The sequence below is a fragment of the Wasmannia auropunctata genome, unplaced genomic scaffold (genome assembly GCF_000956235.1).
Source record: "Wasmannia auropunctata unplaced genomic scaffold, wasmannia.A_1.0 LD336083.1, whole genome shotgun sequence".
NCBI lineage: Eukaryota > Metazoa > Arthropoda > Insecta > Hymenoptera > Formicidae > Wasmannia > Wasmannia auropunctata.
Window position 1 is genome coordinate 1,160,251 of NW_012026807.1, and position 20,126 is coordinate 1,180,376.

General features: G+C 36.2%; 3 protein-coding genes across 4 annotated transcripts in view; 1 reads left to right on the forward strand and 2 right to left on the reverse strand.

The window, feature by feature from the left end:
- Positions 1-1,723: 1,723 nt before the first annotated feature.
- On the reverse strand, positions 1,724-15,819 carry LOC105448613 (serine-enriched protein). Of its 2 annotated transcripts, none has more exons than XM_011687284.1 (10): positions 15,544-15,819; positions 13,043-13,256; positions 8,418-8,538; positions 7,882-8,047; positions 3,643-3,836; positions 3,368-3,537; positions 3,070-3,252; positions 2,544-2,622; positions 2,300-2,478; positions 1,724-2,214 (listed from the first exon to the last, which is right to left on the reverse strand). In XM_011687284.1, the coding sequence occupies exons 2-10, from the start codon at positions 13,237-13,239 to the stop codon at positions 2,013-2,015; spliced, it is 1,491 nt and encodes a 496-aa protein (XP_011685586.1). In that variant the 5' UTR covers positions 13,240-13,256; positions 15,544-15,819; the 3' UTR covers positions 1,724-2,012. The 2 variants fall into 2 exon arrangements, with proteins under 2 accessions (XP_011685586.1, XP_011685585.1); XM_011687283.1 differs by having other exon boundaries at positions 3,320-3,537.
- On the reverse strand, positions 4,241-5,320 carry LOC105448612 (probable small nuclear ribonucleoprotein E). The gene has a single exon (XM_011687281.1). The coding sequence runs from the start codon at positions 5,194-5,196 to the stop codon at positions 4,912-4,914; it is 285 nt and encodes a 94-aa protein (XP_011685583.1). The 5' UTR covers positions 5,197-5,320; the 3' UTR covers positions 4,241-4,911.
- Positions 15,820-19,125: 3,306 nt separating the features above from the next.
- Positions 19,126-20,126, forward strand: part of LOC105448615 (frizzled-2) — an 82,000-nt gene continuing 80,999 nt past the window's right edge. Inside the window, exon 1 of the mRNA XM_011687286.1 lies at positions 19,126-19,168. The gene's annotated coding sequence lies outside the window, so the exon portion shown is untranslated. The remainder of the gene's footprint in view (positions 19,169-20,126) is intronic.

The following is a 20,126-nucleotide window of genomic DNA, read 5'->3' on the forward strand; positions in this document are numbered from 1 at the left end:
TTTAACTTAATGATTAAAGGTCGAAAATTACAGATCTACGATGGTTATCACATATTCTCTCAAAGATAAAAAAAAAGTGATTTTAATTTTATTATAAAATCTGCAACTGTGGAATAACATATACTTTAATATTTTACGTAACTTGAACTATCATAAAAATAAAATTGCATCTTACTACAATTGATACAAAGTTTTACACAAAATATATATATATATATATATATATATATATATATATGTGTGTGTTCCCGAATAGATCTTCTAGAATTTTATGTCTTGCGAGTTAATTGCGTTCACAGATTAGATTAGGAGATATTATGAGTTCATGTATATAAAATTCGTAATGTTAAGATGTATCATCATCTTTTTTTACATTTGTTTAATCACCATTCCAGAGTCCCCTCTCGTGCTTCGATTATACAGTTGTATAATTGTAAGATGTATGTATAATTTTAATGACAAATTGCTTAGTTATTGTTAATCACTGTTGACATTGCGTTTCTTATTAAGCACTCCTTGTAGATCGAATGTAGTCAATAAAGGCCAGTACTAGCAGTTATAAGAAATCGTTTTATCCTGAACATGTTTACTGTTACATATTTATTTCACTATTTTAGTCAAACGTATATGTAATATGTAAATCTCGTTAACGTTACTAAACAGCGATGGGAACAATCTGTAAATAATCGGCATATTTTGTGGGAACGGGACCGGGGCCAGTAAGTACTTATTTGTATTATACATGATGTAAGTATTATATAGCAATAAAAAGAAATTATTTTTTATCACTTTGTAAGATATATAATATCCGTCTAAATAAAACACGTGTCCATTCCTTTAATTTTAGCAATAAACATTTTTCTTATGGAATTGACGAACACTTAAAGTAGTGACTTTTTTCTCCCAGAGTTTTTCAACTTTTCGTGAAACATTAAATAAATTACACCCTACCGTAATACGATTTTTCTTCTAACAATTTAAATATTTATATTAAAAAGTTGGAGAAAATAAAGTGCGATAATTCTACGACTATGTTCTACAATTAAAGATATATCTAACAGGAAAAAAATTATTAAACATTCCGATCTTTAAATGATGTTAAAATAGAAGGATTTAAAACCTATTTGTACAATTATATTATTGCGATATGATATTGCAAAACAAAATTATTGAAATAAACAATTATTAAGAATAAATAAAAGATAAGAAACATCTCGATATTACATAATTATAATATATAAAGAAACGTTTTTCAAATAAATATTAAACCAAAAAGTGATAAAAATTTCCGGATATCGTTTAGTTTGATAAAAAGAATGTATAGGATTATACTTTGTTGAAATATTAAATAGTCTTGGCCTGAAGTCAATACCGAGAATTGAGTCTCGCATTTTGATGTTAATGTATACGCGAATTCACGACGAAAAACACGAGAATATATGGTCGGCCAAACTGAATTTACAAACGTAACTGTTTAACGTCATAATGTCAGATGACAGATGGCCGCATATAGTCATAATACTTCGATATGAATATTCAAATAGTACATATGTGTATGTATGCCAAGAATATTCGAATGATCTCACGAATACGTTCTCACTGCTTATACTTACGTATGACGTGCTTTTCATAATGTTCTGTTTGGCTAACATATAAATTGTCCATTACGTGTAGTTCGTCTATCGGGTGTCTTTCGACTATCGAGTCAAATGAGTATCATAAGTATTGAAAAAGCTTGATATTTATTCGAGAGATTATTACAAAAAATATAAGTATATAAGATATAATTACAAAGAGTAAGAAATAATCAGTCTTTGCTTATACCATTGTTTTTTAAGTGATATGTATGAATGTGGGAGTACGATTTATGTGACGAATGAATTGCCATTACTTCTCGATTGTATAATATGAAATAATTCCCGTGAATAGAGGGTAAATCACTATAATGCAGATTATTTATTACGAGAAAAGCGACGTATATGCAATACGATAGTTCTATCACGGTAATTAACTTAGTGATTGGATTTGGGAGCAGGATGACTTGGGGTGAAAACCTCGTAGTCGATCACCGAGAAGTGATAGTCTCCCATGAGCAACTGATTAGACGCGTGGTCCCCGTCGTAACTATGCGGGAGATTGCTGTAGCTCTCCTTATTGACATTGCAGTTGCTTGATATAAGCAGATCAGCCCCGGCACCAAAGATCGGCCCTATGCTGTAACAATTATATTAAATCGAATTACCTCGAGAACACGGGTGATCCTGAGACGATCTTCTGTACAAATCGCGGCGGTTCTTACTCCGGATGATAGCAAATCGCGAATGATTTCTTCACGATGTCGAATTTCGTCGGCGGTACGTCCTGGTTGTTTGTCAACGTGAAAAGGAAACTCTTTTCCGAGGCGATGTACTGCGCCTTCGAGTTTGTTTTACCCCATGGAACGTCGCTGAATCCTCCACATATTTCACCGCGCACTCCCTGAGGGATAAAACGCGCGCTTTGAAGTTGGTACAAAAATATCTAGTTGAAAATGTTATACTCACCAGCACTATTACGTACGTCGGGCAAACGTTATCGCAGTGCCGATGAAAAGACGCTGCTGAGTAGCCATGAGTAGATGCTCTGAAAACAATGAATTACGATTAGTGATTTATACGAGATATACATATGTGTGATACATCCTGCGTGTTATTGCAGTGTACTTTAATAAGATAAAGAAAGGCTCTATACAATGATAAAATTAATAAATAAATAAGATATGAGCTATGAGCCAGAGCTGGTTATTTAATGCTCTAATATAGTGAGTTAAAGTACAATAAAAATATTTATTTATTAATTTTGTCAATATACTTTAGATTATGTTTTTTACATTTTTATTAGCATCGGCATTTTCTGTACAATTTCTACAATAATGTAATTAATAATTGACAGCTGTGTACAGCTGGAAGAGAATATCAAAGCCGAAATTGTCGAGAGATCAAAATGAATTTATATGCTATTGTTACTGATTACGCTATTATCTCTATTTCACTTTTAAAACATTTTCTACTTATATATTTTGAAACCTACCGATAGACTAATCGCCAGCCCTGTTTGGACACGCCGTACCACTGATTTAGGACCCGCTGGAAACCGACCTTGTCCCTGGAGAGGATCTGCGAGCCTGGGAAGAGAAACGGGCTCACTCGCGGCTGCAGTCGCTTGTCGGAGCAGACCTCCGAGTACTTGTTCGGCAGAGCTGCATACCTATACCTAAAGCGAAACGTCGAGATCGAAGGCGATACCGCCAAACGGTGAGTGCCGCCCCGTTAGATCGTACCTTAGAAATTTCGAGCCGCTCGATCGATCGGGATTGAAAAATTCGTACCTCTCCAACGACATCTCTATCGGCACCGCACCGGTCGGCTCTACCTCCTCCGCGAACACCTGGCTGTCGATCAACAGCAGCCGTACGTGATTTATTACGCCGGACAGGTGCTGACACACCCTCATGCGTTCTTCCTCCGTCCAGTGCTGTGTGGGCTGCGTAACTCCTGCCTAGAAGTATCATTTATTAATTAACAATGGAGAAAATTTGCCCAACTTCCAATAAATGAATTTGGAGCACTTTCGACAAAAATAGGACTCATAAAATAAGCGAACCTGATATTTGGCCCAGTTCAAAACCGCCCGCCATACATCCTCTTCTTCCAAACCGAGATAATCCGACGATATCAATTTTACTAAAGCGTCCTTTGGAAGATTGCAGAATGCCGTCGTCTTTACTGTATCCATGGCATTCTCGCCGATAAAAGCGAAACATTTCTCGATAAACGATGAGCAAGCAGCTTTGCCGCCTGAAAAACAAGAATAAACAATAGAAAAAGTGAGAAAAATAATTTTAATCTAGGAGTTTATTATTCAGAAATATTACTTCAAATTAAATAAGATTTGAATAATCACCTGTCAAAAATTACAGAGAAATATAACTATACTTAATTTTATCGACCTTGTTTATAGTTATGTATAATATTTAGAATAGTATAAATATCGAAGCAAATTCATAATCTTTGGAATAAATCAAATGCTAAATATTTTTCAGAATCGTTTTAAATTTAATGATTGACAAATTTATTTTTCTTTAAAATTTTTTTTAAGTATTTAAAAATATTTGCACTTATTTACATTTAAAGATTAATCTCAATAAGTAAATAAATGATAAATATTATTTATAGTTTCTTGTATTAAAAATATATATGTATTTTGTAGTTACTAAAAATGGTCTTTATTAAATTACTTTATGTTTAAACGTTTTCATAGACATACGTAATCACATTATCTCAGTACTTTTCTGCCTAATCACATTTTATAAACATCTGGATGTTACAAATAAAAAATAAAGATAACGTTTTAGAATACGAAACTATTTTAATAATTGTTCGCATACATTCTGATTTTCCTGTTCATCCTTCCACATACACATTCAGAATTGGTCACAAAAGTTATAATACGATGTACGAAAATTGATAGAGCTGTGCTTTTAGACAGCACTCACAGAATACGACTACATATTACTAGAACTACAGATTCATACGCAAAAATTAAATCAGGATGCTCGTTTAAAATATTGAGTGATCCTTTTCTCACAACAGAATTTAATCGCATCTCGCATTCGTCAAAGACTCACATAGCCGAAGTTTGTACCTAGGCAACAAATACAAATCTCCATTGATACATTCATGAATCACGCGATACATTTCTTTTCGCATGTCTGACGAGTTAACGACGAGTCTCGCGTTCAACGACCTCCCTGAGAGAGCTTCTACAGTCCAAGTCCAAAAACACAATCCAAGAGGAGACCCCCCGAGTCCGGAGCCGGTCTTACCCGGCGCCCGCCAAGACAGACGCCAGGTTGAGGTTATGTTTCCTCCTTTAGTTCACCGTGGGATTGGTGTTCTGGATCAGAGTGATATTGTCGCCCTTCAGCATGATCCGTCCGAGCGGCTTCCTGTTCTTCGTCTTCTGGTGGTACTCCTCGGCCTCGTCCAGCACCAGGTTCATGTACTCGTCGAAGCCGACGATGTGCCCCTCGATACGCAGGTTAACGTTCTCGAACAGCCAGACTTGCACGCGCGAGCGGTTTTGCAGGTAGCGAAATATCAGGTTGATGGGCTGCACCATCACCTTCTGGACTTTTTGCGGCCCCTTGTACGACATTTTCGTGCCGGTGTTTAAAAATTGACAAAACGAGCGGCGAGCAAATGTACTCCGCAAGCGTGCTTCGTGAGCGACGACAGAAAGAATATGGCGCGTATGCCGGTATGCTCCGAGTGCTCCGACGCCTATCGAAGGAATACCAATATAACAATGATGCCAATGATGCCAATGTAAGTGTGCTATTCGACCCTAACCACGCTCGATTTCACAACGATGCATTACCGGGCATGAATTCCTCTGTGTTTTTACATATATCTATTTGCGAATAATAATTATATAATAATTTAAGTTACAAATTGCAAATAAATTAATTTATTCAACAAAATTTATCGACCGCAGACGTCCACAGTTGGTATATATTTCGATGATATCTTCTGTTACCTACATCTCACTGCGTGTAATGTTATTCAAGTAGTGATTTGTGCTCTCGTCAGATAGCGCCTCATAATACCAAGATGTGAAAGTCGTATTGCATCGTTCTCGGTACGTATAAATACGATACAAATAGTCTCATATTCACTCGGCACTTGTAACTCGAATGACGTAACTCTACATCTTCTTGTCGCGCTTATTCAGGTAAAACGCGCACTCATGTCCTCTCTTTTCACCTCTCTTATAGTCAATTTTCAGATTCGAATGTACGTACAATACAACGCCGCGCGCGCGCGCCCGCCCGGCAGCCATGGCCCACGACAGTTTCGTCGACGCGTCGGGTTCGGAAGACGGAGTACGAACGCTCCGTAATTGATCGTGAATTTAATCCGCTAAAAGTGGATAACAAGCGCGAATTTTCGTCGGAAATGTCGATTAAAGCGACGGACGATCGCCGGAGTGTATTAGTCGTCGTGGATCTCTGCGGTCAATGCCGTTTCATCGGGCCGGTGGTTGTGTATTCGGCAGTGATCGCGAAATCGCTACAGTTTCGGTGAGTATACAGATCCCGAATATTCCGATGCGATTGATACGAAGATATATTTTCCTTCGATAAAATCCAAACTGAATTAATTGATCGAGAAAATAATGTAGAAACACCGACAAAATTGCATGAGAAATTGGCACGCTTCAAATATTAAATGTATTATATATGTATATTAAAAAAATTAAATTAATTATAATTATTATTTCGCACTGTTAACATTTAATAGAAAATGCACAAAATATATTATATCACGTTGACGGATGACGTCGATGTGCGGAAGGCTCGTCAAGCGAACTCCATGCGACCGTAGTATTATTTACTTTTACAATAAATTTTCTATATAATATCATAGATTTTTTGCACATTATATACATAATTAATTAAAATATTTAATACATATATTATGATGAACACAGTGAAGGCAATCATTCTTTATCGCGATCATTGTCTAATTACTCTGTAGATTAGAACCCTTTTGATTAGAAGCGTAATTTATATTGTAATTGCATTAAATGCTAGTAATATCGTATTTTCTATAGAATCGTACATGAATGAGTTAATTAAAATACCCGATATAATAATTGGCAGTGATTGCGATCATCATTTTCTGCATTATCCGCGATCAATTCTTTTATAAGTCAAATTTAAACAGTTAATTGTGCTTATTTGTGTTTGCTGTAATCATATTGTATTTCTTAAATAATTATGTGCGTAGGTCTATTAAAATCGTTTTTTATATATTTAATAAATTTTTATACAGATTGAAATACACGATAGTATCTGCGATCATTTTTCAAGATTACTGTAGTTAATACTACGGTTGCTATGATTATAAAAATTATTTGTTATTATATTAATATATTTTAAACTGAGTTAATGAATTGTCGGGAATAAATATCTCGTGTATACTTGGTGCGCGTTTATTATTAATTAGTCTAATAAGAAATTTGCTACGTGAAACATCGTGTACAATCGTTATTCGGAATCAGTGATCCATTTCTCTGTGCTGAAAAGTACTCAGTATATTTTTTAAACTTTCATCAAAGTGCAATGTAAGTGCTTTACATAATCGTGCGATCGCGTACGTGCAATTTTTATCTTTTAATTAATTTTGTCAATTATATTTTTCCTAGTATTTAATGATAGTAGATAAGCGAACGAGCCATACTACGAAACATTTTAAGTAATATTTTTTAATCTTTATGTTGACCCATAGCACAAAGATCCAGATAACACAAAGAGTTCAAAAAGAATTCAATCGTACGTCATCAATTCTGAATTAATTTTCAAACAGAATTTTTTTTCCAGAAATTCTGAAAAAGAATTTTTTTGCACCTGAAATGAATTAAAAACGAATATACAAATGAATTATTTTTTTATCTCTCCGTGCTATCTTATAGGAATAATTCTATATTCGATTTTATAAACATAACGCATATGCAGTGCACAGAAAAAAACAATTTTTTTTTATTAAATATTTTATGATCATTTTAATTAATGTGCACTTCAAATTCATATTTTTTTCTTTCATATGATTAGATTGGATGCTGTGCTCTGTATCTCGCTGCCAGAAATGTACGTAGACAATGAAACACGACAAGAAGAATTCTTCGTCGAGTGAGTAAAATTACTTATTACATACAATATTTTTCGTATACATGCATTATGATAATGCAATTAGAAAATCGAAAGTGCGGCAATCGAAAATGATGCGGCATAGATATTATTGCATTGTAAAATATAAGTATATTTTTAAATCTAAATACCTGGAACTCGTTCTTGGGCCTCCAAAGCGGCGGTTAAAAGTGCACATGCGTTTCCGGGGCTTAAAGTAACAGACACGTGTTCTTCACAACTTCTCCAAAGTTCTTCTATTCCAAGTTCTTGCGCTAGGCCCAACATTTCGAAAATCCCACTATCTTGTAGTATTATCTGCAACCATAAAAAGAAATTTGTGAAAAGGAAATTATCGCTTGTTTTGTACAGTAAAATAGATTTATTAAGCTTTGTCACAAGGTATACATATACCATTTAAGAGCGTGTGTAAAGTTGACACTTCAACATTAAAATTCCCGTTTCATTTTGAATAGATTAATTTAGAATTTAGACGTTCTTTAAAATTTCTAAAATTGTTTTTTCCATCTCTTCCACTTTTTTGATAAGAATAATTTTTCAATCAAAGGAGAAAGATTGAGGAGAGCACTCTGGTAGAAATATATTGAATGACAAGACAATGTTGCAAGATTATATATCTGTGCTGACTAAATATAAAAAGCTATTAAATTACACAACTTATGCTTACCATACCGGTGTAGATGTAACGAATAAACTGACGGAACGTTTCCGGATGCGCATGCGGCATTCGTACCGGTGTTGGATTACCTGCTGTGCCGATCCTCTTGGCGGCCGTGAAATTTTTACATCTGCGAAATAATTATTGACAATTTGGCTGTTGAAATGACGTATATATCGCATCGAAGTTTTGAATAATATACTCTTAGACCGGTATTCATAATCGGTTCTTATTTCAAGACCGTCTTAAGTAATATATGTCTTAAGATGTTTATACGGTTCTACTCGTATGATTGGCTTATGACACTTTAAAATTATACTTGTACATATCTATAACAATCGACTATGAATACCGGCCTTAGCAGCGTATTTTTCTTAAAACAGACGAGCGCGTCTGTTCGTCATTGTTGTGCATGTTACTTTTCACGCGACGCTTCGCGTAACAAAAGGGCTTAATTGACTTCGTCATGAAACTATTGAGACATACGAAACCGAGGTACAGCGACGGTAGAAGTGTGCTCTCTTCCCCTATCCTTAGAAATTAATGGCAACCTTCAGAAGCACCCTCACGCGTCGTGTCCCTCTGCGTTAGGATGGTGACAAGATAGTGGACGAGAATGCGAAGATGGATCAAGAGAAACCCATTCTGTCGTTCATTAACTGTTCGATCTAGACCCTTCGAATACGAGAAATTGCGTTATTGCAATAAACGCGAAAATATGCGTATGTTGAAATAGATGGCCAAACTTTGGCAATATATTCTGCTCATCTTGAGCCAAATTCTTTCTCAAGAATGCAATTTTATGAGATTGTTGTTTTACCGATGTTTTAATTATTATTTAAAACTAAAAGAGAGTTTCCCTCTAAATATGAATAGGTTATTTGTATGTCATACTGGTAAATACTAAATATTGAGTTTCTCTATCATTTTCAATATTATTATTTTCAATATTGAACTACGTGAAATGGAACCGCACATAACAGATTCAATTTCAAATATTGATATCGCATTTAAAATTCTAATGTATAATGCAGAAGCGAATTTGTTTTATACTCGTTATTCTAATCGAGAAGCATAATATCGCAAAAATAAATAGACACGAAGACCGACGTATAATTAGATAAAACTCGAATAAACGTTGTGCCTAGAAAAACACAGTTCGACATCTTAATAGTATCCTGCTCGATACATCGAACTGAAATTGGATTTAAGATGTGGAGGGTTTTGTAGTAACGAGAAAGAATGAGAAGTGAAGTTACAAGTGCCAGTCGACAGACGAGCGTAAATTGATTCGTTTTTCAATCGGCTCAGACAGGCTTTGTTTTTATTCCGCGTAGTCTTAACAGCGTTAATTAGTTTTACCAGACAGTTCTCTAGAAAGAAAAAGAAAACCAATGATAATTTATGCTTTCAATAACGACGCTTGAAAGTTAAATCCGTTAATAGCCCTTACATTTTCTTCGTCTGTTATTCCGCGAACACTCGCCGTCGCAAGCATTTTCTTTATGAAAGTTACCTCCCTATGTAGCAATTTTTCTTTTCACAAAGAGGGCTTTGTAAGATTATCTAGCTAACATTGATTTCAGATTTATTTTTTTTAATTTTTATTATATATTTATGATTTTATGAATTTATGTTGTGCAATTTAATATTCTTTCGTGAGAAAAAATATAAGTAAAAATACAGTAATCTTATTAAGAAGTAAATTTTATTAAGAAATACCATTACTGATATATCCGTATTACAAATTAATACATTGTAATGTACCTAACTTACTGTTTTGCAGTTAAAGCAAAATAATATATTTTTAGTAAATACTTTTGTTATTGCAGGATTATTGCACATAGAAAAATAATTTTATTATAGCAAAAACTCAACACAACTAATTTCAGAAATTTTATTATTATAACGGATTTTATTATTATAACAGAATTTATTCGTTATTAAAATATAAAAATTTGTTTAGTGTATTCACGGAGAAAAATAATTTGCTAGCATAGCAGATCTGAGTCTCCAGATTCATCAAACATACACTCATTGTCAGCATAAAATCTGCTATGCTAGCAAATTATTTTTCTCCGTGGTATTACATGACAATTAATATTACAAAAAACATGATCTTTAACTTGCTGTTAAAAAGTTCAAAATACAATGAATCCCTTCTTATCTAAAAATGCATCTATAAGACATCACGTAACAGTTAAAGAGCTAGTCTTAGAAAAGTTTAACATATCAGGATTCTAAAACGCCAAGTGATAGCGTAAAGTATGTACGTCGACGCTTTCTATCGAATCAAAAAGAACTATGTCAAAAGGCGGGACAGTTTTTGAAGCATAGCATGAACTGATGCTAGAAAAGCACCCAAAATATATATGAAACGTCTAGGTCGCGTGAGAAAAGCGGAGATAAAGTGGATGAAAAGCGCGAAAATACAGTCGAGCGCACCGGCCACGGTTTAAGCTGAGCGTTTTTGACGTGGCAAAAGTTTTCGAGCTCTCGACGCGAAACACGAGAGTGTTGACGATGCGTACGGAATCAGGGAAGGGTGAAACGATGTTTATCCGAATAAGTTTTGTAAACCATGGTTTTACACCAGAAAGTATTACGCAGGGAATTATCCTTGTGTTGAGATTATAAAAAATTATTTTTTCATTATGGCAAACCAACTTGCACATATATATCTAAATAGATTATGAATTTTTGCAGTTTATGTAACGTTTTTATATGCTGCAATCGTAAACAATTGAAAATAACATCTATTTTAGTATTTAATCACAATAACTGGAATGATGGTAATGCAATTCACCGAGTTAAGCGCGATTTTATATTGCCGTAATATCTCTATAAACCTCCACATTCAAATTGAATACAGTTTGTTAATCATTTTTTAAATTGCAACACATCGCTAAGAACTTGCTTTTAAATGTCGACAGTAGTATTTTAAGCATCCTCTTTTCTGCCCATATCTATGACTGTCATCCAGCTGTTCAGCTCCATTTACATTCGTAAATTGCTTTACCCTCCGGAACTCCGTCGAAGTAAAGATTATACCCGAGGCTTACTGGGAAGAACGGAGGGCGGGGGAGGGGGGGGGGCGTTAATATTACGCGTGCTCTTAGAAAATTTTATTTCCACCTTTTCAGAGTTATTCGTCGCGGACGGGCGAATCCTCGAGTACGCGTCTCTTTATCACGATTTTCAATGCGGAAGAGCGTCGTAAAGAGTTTGAGCGCGCAGTAGCACGCATTGTCCATTCGTTTCGACCGCGGACATCTGTCACTAGCACGCGTAACTTAATTTTCCCAGGTTTATGTTGGCGAGCAGCCGAATCTAGAGAGAGAGGGGGGGGGGGACAGAAGGGAGGAAGGGAAACGCGAAATGAGAGAGAGGAAGAGAATAATACTAAAGGGTGGAGATGACGGTGGAGATGACAAAGGTCCCGCCGTTACTTTCCGCGCCTGATATTAAAGGGATTCGTGGAAATGTCATAATTGACTTTACAATTAGCACCGCCTTGTCTCACGATGTGCCAACCCTTCGGACAAGTTCGCCTTCCCTCTAAATATCAACCGAATTCTCCTTACGGATGCGGATAAGAGAGAAAGAGAGAGAGAGAGATCAAAAGAAAAAGAGAACTTGCCGAGGGATGGAAGTGGCATAGGGTTAGGGGAAAAGAGTGCTCCTCTCGCTGTCTAACTAATTAGAGCAGCCGATCGATCCGTTTCGCCGTAACTATCTTCATAAACCGTAACAGGCTTAATTAAAATTCATCGCTAGCACGAATCCCGGCGCCTCGCGCCGTTGGCGGCAGTTCAATAAGTCGCTGTTTCTTTCAATAGTCGTTTCTTTCTTTTCGTCTCTCCTATAATATTTCTTGCGAGTTACGAACGACGAAGCTTTGTTCGTTTTATCTCGCATGAAAGAGAGATACATTTGCCGTATTTTTCAAATGGAAATTAAATGGCTTTACTTCTTACATTAATATTCCTATTTAGTGATTGTTACTGACGGTCCTTCTCACTGAGGGATCGTTGGAGATCGTGTTTCTTTCAGACAAAATATTTCATTTCGTATTAAATTTAATTCCGCGTAATACGTACATTCACGTTGAATATTTCGTAACGGATATTCGCAGTGGAAATATTTTCTTTATATTTAAAATCTCGTACGCTTTAAAATCGCGATGACGTGATCCTCCCATGACAATTAATCGCGTATACTTTTACGGTATTTAAACTCTCCGAGGAAATCTCGCCCGTGGCAAATTCGGTCGACGTAATAACGACGGGATATGTTACAATAAAAATTACTATTAACAATTAAACCAACACCCAGGGGATATTACACTCATATCTTCAATAATCGACGGTACCGCATGGCTCGAATTCCTAACGGTACCCGGAAAAGTATCGGAAATAAATAATACAAATAATCTTATCTCCACTTCTTGGAAACTTCCACTTGCAATCGAAATTTATTTTCCAACAAATCTCCCAAATTCATAACTTACTTCGCGGTATTAAAAATTTCATTCTCTAATTACGTTACATCGCAAGGAATATCGCGAGATGTTATTTTCTTCAAATTAAGGGTAAAATTAATGTTTTCATAAATAATGGCTCGTTAAGGCTAACCTGGCTTGAAGTATTATTCTGTGGGCATAAACGGGGGTCTCGTCCCTCCCTAGCAGGAACACGATATCAGCCGAGTCTTTATCCTCCGAGAGTCGCGCCAGATCCTCCAGCAGTCTTGGTACACCAGCCAATCCCGCCTCACCAGACATCCCGGCAGCACCTGCCGCCGCCGCAACGGCAACAGCTCTAGTTCCCATTGTTCTCGTGCCTGTCCCTACGCGCAGACGATCGTTAATCAAAAGTGAATTAAGTAATCGGCTTGAATAATTAACAAAACAAATCCTGCAGATCGCAAACTTGTCACCTGTGCCATAAATATCGGTATTGTGCGCAGATCCAACTTAATTCCTACATTAAAAGCGTGGGGGAATAATCATAATTCATTAAACATTAAAATTTGTGTACATTCTCATGGAACAAAGATCCAATTACGCTGCCTAAAGAATATTAAGTAATATATGATAGGAAACTAAATTTTATATATAATTATTTTCCAACAAATCTCCCAAATTCATAACTTACTCCGCGGTATTAAAAATTTCATTCTCTAATTACGTTACATCGCAAGGAATATCGCGAAATGTTATTTTCTTCAAATTAAGGGTAAAATTAATGTTTTCATAAATAATGGCTCGGTTTTCATAAATATTTGGCCTCTTATCCCGACTATTACTTATTATAATTATACTCTTTCTGAACCGATTCCGACGTAAAAACGTAAACGAGGAACGTATTTGCTCTAAAGGGAGCACCCATTTATCATTTATTTCTTATCGCATCTCCCCGCTGCTGGGAAAATCTCGTAATGGAAGACAACGCCAGCAATTTGCGATAATCCGAAATTAATAGGACTGCGAGAGCAGCAAAAAGTTGACAGTTGCGCGCAACGGATGGCGACGCGTCCGGTCGAGTTTTTTTTTTACCGAGTCGGTTGCGCCGCGTCACGGACGCGGAAATTCGCGGACGTTAAAGAAAAAGCGACAAAACCGATTAAGGTACAATCGGTGCTAATTGCGCCATTAATATTTGATTTGCGCGAGTGTTACGCGCGCGCTCGTTGGTTCATTCCGCGACTCGCAGCCAGGAGAGATTTTGCGTTACACTGGCGATGTGCCGACGCCAATAGCGATCGGCCTCCTGATTCCCTTTTAATTAGCGCGGGTTTTATAGTTTTCGAACGCATCGGTCGTCGATTGTACACGAGAGCTCGCAATCAGCAGCGCGATCATTACCCTCCCAGCGCGTCTCCCCACCTCACGCGTCGTATCGTATTCCGCGGAGTAATGTGATTCGATTAAAATGTCATTGCCAGGGATGCTCTAACATCCGTCTCTGGTGATGCCATAAAGAACTAATTAGCGTTTAGATCGTCTTCGGATAGAAGCTTGCGGTAATACGCGCGTGAATTGATCATTGCTTTTTGCAATAAGTGCTCTTATATTTAACATATCTACATATATATTTCTCATTGATATATTTCAAAGAACTGATCAAAGTTGACTACAACGATACATCAGACGTAATAATGAGTTCTTATTCGAAATTAAATACTTACATTTACACTTATACAACAAAATTTTACGTTGTAATAATTTAAGCATTTTGTATTTGCACATGTAAATTTTGTAACTTATTTACAAGATCCGTTGCATGATACACAAGACACTTAACAGCCTTAAAATGTGAGACGCGAAAAGAGATTCTAAATAAATGATTAAACAATATAATTCTTTCTTATATTTAATAAATTTTAACAGCAAGTCTAGACATGTTTATTATACATAAGTCTACGTCAACATAATTCGCTTCAAATTTTAAAACAATATGTAGGTACTTAGCCAATTTAATTATAAATAATTTATAATAACAATTTTAATAGTAAACACTATTACTTTTTTTTTAATGTCTGTATCAGCTTCATAAATTAGACTCATCAATTCTCATTTTTTTAAATATACAAAAAATGTTATTTTTTTAGAACAAGAATGTGTATGCATATATAAATACATAAATATAATAAAGTGATCAACGTACGATTTCGCAAAGCTTGTCGCATCGATTACTGTCGATCGACTAATATCGCTTTCGTTAACATGTCAGCTTACGAATTGAATTGGAAACATCATAAAAATCACGCGCGAAATATCAAGATCGTTCTGCTTCGTTTAACAACTACAACAATTATCGATGAAATCTCATCGGTAATTTGATACGAATAACACCTGTAATAAAGAGATTTGAACACGGATGTTTTATTTTGAGCGTTCGAAAAATTTTGTACGCTCGAAAAGTATATATATCACGTGTGTCTGATAGAAATCCCTACATTGACACGTGACCAAACAGAAATGAAATTCGATTACGAATCTAAGATTACATGTCATATTACGACACTATTACACAATCCGTTGTAAGAATGTTATTGACAAGATCTGACGAGTTCTTCGTCAAAATTCGAAAATCCGACGCAGCGGGCGAGCAATCGATGGGGCAACGCTTACCTTTGCGCACGACCGGATCAGCGAGACGCTTGTCAGGAGCACGAGAGGAACCAATTCCTAGCAGATCACATGGACGAGCCGATGGTCGAACCTTTGCACCGTACGTCTCTTCTCCCGGCTGTCGTTTCGAAACGTTTCCGATTCCGAGTCGCTTTCGCGTCTCCGTCGTTACGAGAAAAATCACCCGGGACAAAACGAAAATCTTTGGGAAAAACTTTTGTACCTTTCAAGACGTGGCTCGTTTTATGAGCGCTGGACCAAGTCCCGGCGCTCGACTATGCTGCCTCTCGGGCAATCTCAGAGGCCGGTCGCTCTTCCTCTCTTTCTCTCTTCCCGCCTTCCATCGTCTCTTCAGCTCAGTCGCACTGCGGCCGGTACCTATGCGGCTCCTCTTTCCGCTCATGCTCACCGTGTCTCTATCTCGCGGGACTTGTACTCCCGCAAGATCGCTGCTCCTTGGGCCCCCGTTGTTGCCAGATCGTCCGTGAATCACACGGTCAAAAAGCGTTCGCAATGCTACATTCCCGTGAGCTATATACGCTCTTCCGTCTCTTCGGGTTCCATCGCGTTTTCGCAGCTCGTTTTTTACACACGCGAATTTAATAGATTCAATCGCTTTAATGGCTTTCAATTGTAAAGTGGAAACTATATTTCCAAATAGAATTAGAAAAATAATTTAGTATGTGCTAAATTGCAAGAAATTTAATTTTACTAAAAAATTTGATCGACAATCGATTTGCAACCGCATTTCGTATTTTCTTAAAAGAAAATCCACTCATCTCTGAATTTGAGATTCGATGACAGGAAGTATAGTTAATACCATTTCGGAAATTGTTTTGCATACTTTGCGGTTTTGCGGTGAAGTGATGGAACCTGTATGCGGTTCCGTTTATTCCTCGAATGAGGAAGATCGTCTTGTTCATTTTTACCATCATGGCCGTTCAACTTTCCTTCGATTCGGAACCAATTGCTCGAAACCGCGAGAGTTAGTATCGTCATATCACTATGATTTCGGGATTCCGAATTCTTATTACTGAATGTAATTGAGATATTTTCTCTTTTATTACTTAAAGACAAACAAGATAGTTTTATAAAAATTATTTATAAGAATTTGTCAAAATTTTGGACGTTTCTTATATTTTAAAAATAACTAAGATAATATATAAAATATAAAAAGAAAAGAATATTTTATTATACGTATTTTGTGTAGCATTGAATCTAGTTTTACTAGATTTTCAAAATGATGTGATTAGTGATTACTGTCTGTTTCTTTCCTGATCTTGCATTTTCATTTTACGCTTACATGAGTCGCTGTTTTCCTTCCCTGCGAATCTGCAGGTATTGCAGCTGCCGCTGTGACAGGTACACTACACAAAGGGAAAGTCCCTCGAGGGTATATCGAAGAATATAAAGAACCGGTCTTACCAGGAAGATCGGAAGAATCGGAAGAAACCATCGGTCGACGGTAAAGCAGGCTTGAAATTTTCACGATCCTCGATAGATGTCCAACATCGATCATGATCGCGTTGAATAGATCGTGCGACAAATATGAATTGTTTCGCGATCGTTTATTTGATTAACACTATAATAATTCGCAATTAAAAAGATATCAGCTATTAAAACTGATCGACGTCAATAACAATAAGTTTTAGCAATTAAATATTGATTCAGAGCTCTTAAGTTCTAATTCTAAGAATTAAAAAAAGTTGAACCGAGATTAAAGTTAATCAATATTGATGGAAACAGACATGAATGTTTTTATACAACGCCTTTGTTCTTTCGCGCACTATTATACGTACCTATATGGATGCGAAGTTTACAATAGGAGTCTGTTTAGAGCGATGAATTAAGGTAATCGAAATAAGAGAGAGTACAGAGTTAAATTTTATGCGAGAGTGTTCGATAGATCAATTTCGAACGGACTGCGATATATACTCGAATAATACATATGTTTCACGACTGACTCGTTCTTTGAACGGAATAAGCATACGTTATACCTATCGGTGATTAGAAATATCATTTCGATTCTGCGAACTTCGACTGACGATGTGATATCAGCTGATAGGTCGAAAACAATTTATTAGGAGACACCTGCACAGAACAGGCAAGAGAAGAGAGGCTTTGTGGGAATATATTATAAACAATGCGAGTATAGTGCGACGATAATATTACTTATTAGACGCTATTGCGAATGTCATGTTGAAACAGCTATAAGTTTTAAGTCGTAAGAAATTGACAGTCGAATGTCACTCACATTCGACTGCCAATCACAGTCGAATGTGAAGAGAATAATTGACTGTGATTGATCAATTTCCTACTTAGACTGCTTAAGTCTGTTCTACAATACATCGAGTCGTAAGCCATAAGCCATAAGAATTGACTAATCACAGTCGAATGTAAAAAGTCGATTATGATTGATCAATTTTTCCGGCTTACAACTTACGACTCGACATACGACATATTGTAGAACGGGCCTTACTATTCCTACTGTAGACCCCGCATGAGCCTCGAGCAGATTCCTATCTGCAGTGCAAGCTGCACCACGTACCTATCATCGCTTATTCATATTGCCCCTCAAAATACGATCGTTTTTTTAAACATTTACGGAGTGAGTTGCGTGTACATCTATTTATAAAATCTATAACGTAAATCTATAATCTAGTTTGTAATCAGTTGCGTGACTAATTAATCCTCGCGGTATTAACTCCGAATGGCGACGTAACAGCTAGTTATCGGATCAAATACTTCGCGCGACTTATCCGTTTAAAGTAGATCGTAACGACAAGGGGAATGGGAATTGTATAAGCTGTCTCGTGGCGATATTTATGGGCGATAAATATGCATTTCTGAGCGACGTTTACACCCGAATATACACGTCAAATCGCATCGTGCTTTGAATATCTCAGCGATTTTGCCTATCCATTTTCAGATTATATAATTATACCTAAAGAGTGCGAGATAATATTCGAGGTACCGTATCGAGTAATCCAAACTGAGCGCGTGATACACCGACCGTTTATTAACAATTGTTTTGAAGCGCGAGAAACAAGATATTCGGCATACATTTATTTTACAGGGAGTTGAATATTTCATAGCGGCAACGCGCGAATTGGCCGGTTTATTGTGACGCCGTGTTTGTTTTTTTTTCGTCGCACGGGATATTAGGTACATACACGCGATCACCTTGTTTACGTTCGCACGGTGAGATTCGATGCCAGCCGGCATTGTAAAACGGTGTGTCGTAGCATTGACCGTCGGAAATGCGATCACGACAACTATAGAAGTTTGATCATTCCTCGCAAATGCGTTAGCGATTATAAACCTACGCGTTAAGTCAATTCTCGCGATCAATAATCCGTAAGTGTATCGTGAGGGAGTTTGTGCGAGTGTCACGAAGAAAAGAAAGAAACGAAAAACCACGAGAGGAAACATAGGCCTAAAAATTAAGGCACCGGCGAGCAACCAAGCAATTTATTTATCGTTTTGTCTGCGTTGCATGTAATGTCGTGCTATAATTATTTCTTAAAACGTTCATTATTTGCGACATTAATTTGGATATATATTTGTGTTTTACAGTTCAACGTACGTAGTTTATGCTACAACTTCGCTGCTGCGCATCGTATCGGTGAGTGACAAATTTATTCTAATTCGAAATAATGAATCTATAAAAATTTTATTAGATATGAATAAAATGTATGTACATGTATGAATGTATCAAATTAAGAATAATGTAATAATATTATAAATAAATGTTAACATTTATAGATTCATTACTTTAAAATCGGTGGGCTAAAAAGAGATTAATATTTATATATCCTGTAATATATTACATACATAATTATAAAACAAGCTCAGAAGCATAAATGTTTACAGAAAATATCTCGCAAATGTGGAATAAGTTTATTGTTAATAAAAAGTGACAGGCACAAATGATAGAATAGTTTTCATAAAAAGATTGTTTTCTATATTTGATCAAAATATTATTCTTTTATCAAGAATTCTGTTACAAATAAAATTGTAGGAAAATATAACATTTTAATTAATCGCTAGGATATGTTACTAAAATATACTTAAACAGTGATTTTAATATGATCTTATGATATATGATTAATTAACTCAAAAAATGATTAATAGTTACAAATAATTTGAGAGCGACATTAGATTATTGTCATTGCAATTGTTAGAGAAAGATTAGACGAAAATGGAGTTTGCGCTACATCATTAGGGCAGCGATGCGCGATGTCGATAATGCTCAAGCGTTTTTCTTACCGGAGTCACGGGTGGTACGTAATTATCACAGAAAGATCTTAATGATCCTCTGCGGCAAAAACCAATGACAATTGTTTGCAACCCTGTGAATTTATTCCTTTAACCGTTAACGAAGTTGCTGCGAAGTTCATCGCGATGGAAATTGCGAGCAACAGAGATAGATAAAAGGGAGAGATGAAAGACCGGGAGAAAATGTCTCATATAGGATTTTCCCAGAACGGATCGGTCTAACGGAAGAGGCCTAGACGTGGAGAATCGTTTTGCATAATAGATTCCGTGCCGCTTGCATGCTAGTGCAAATAGAAACGAATTCC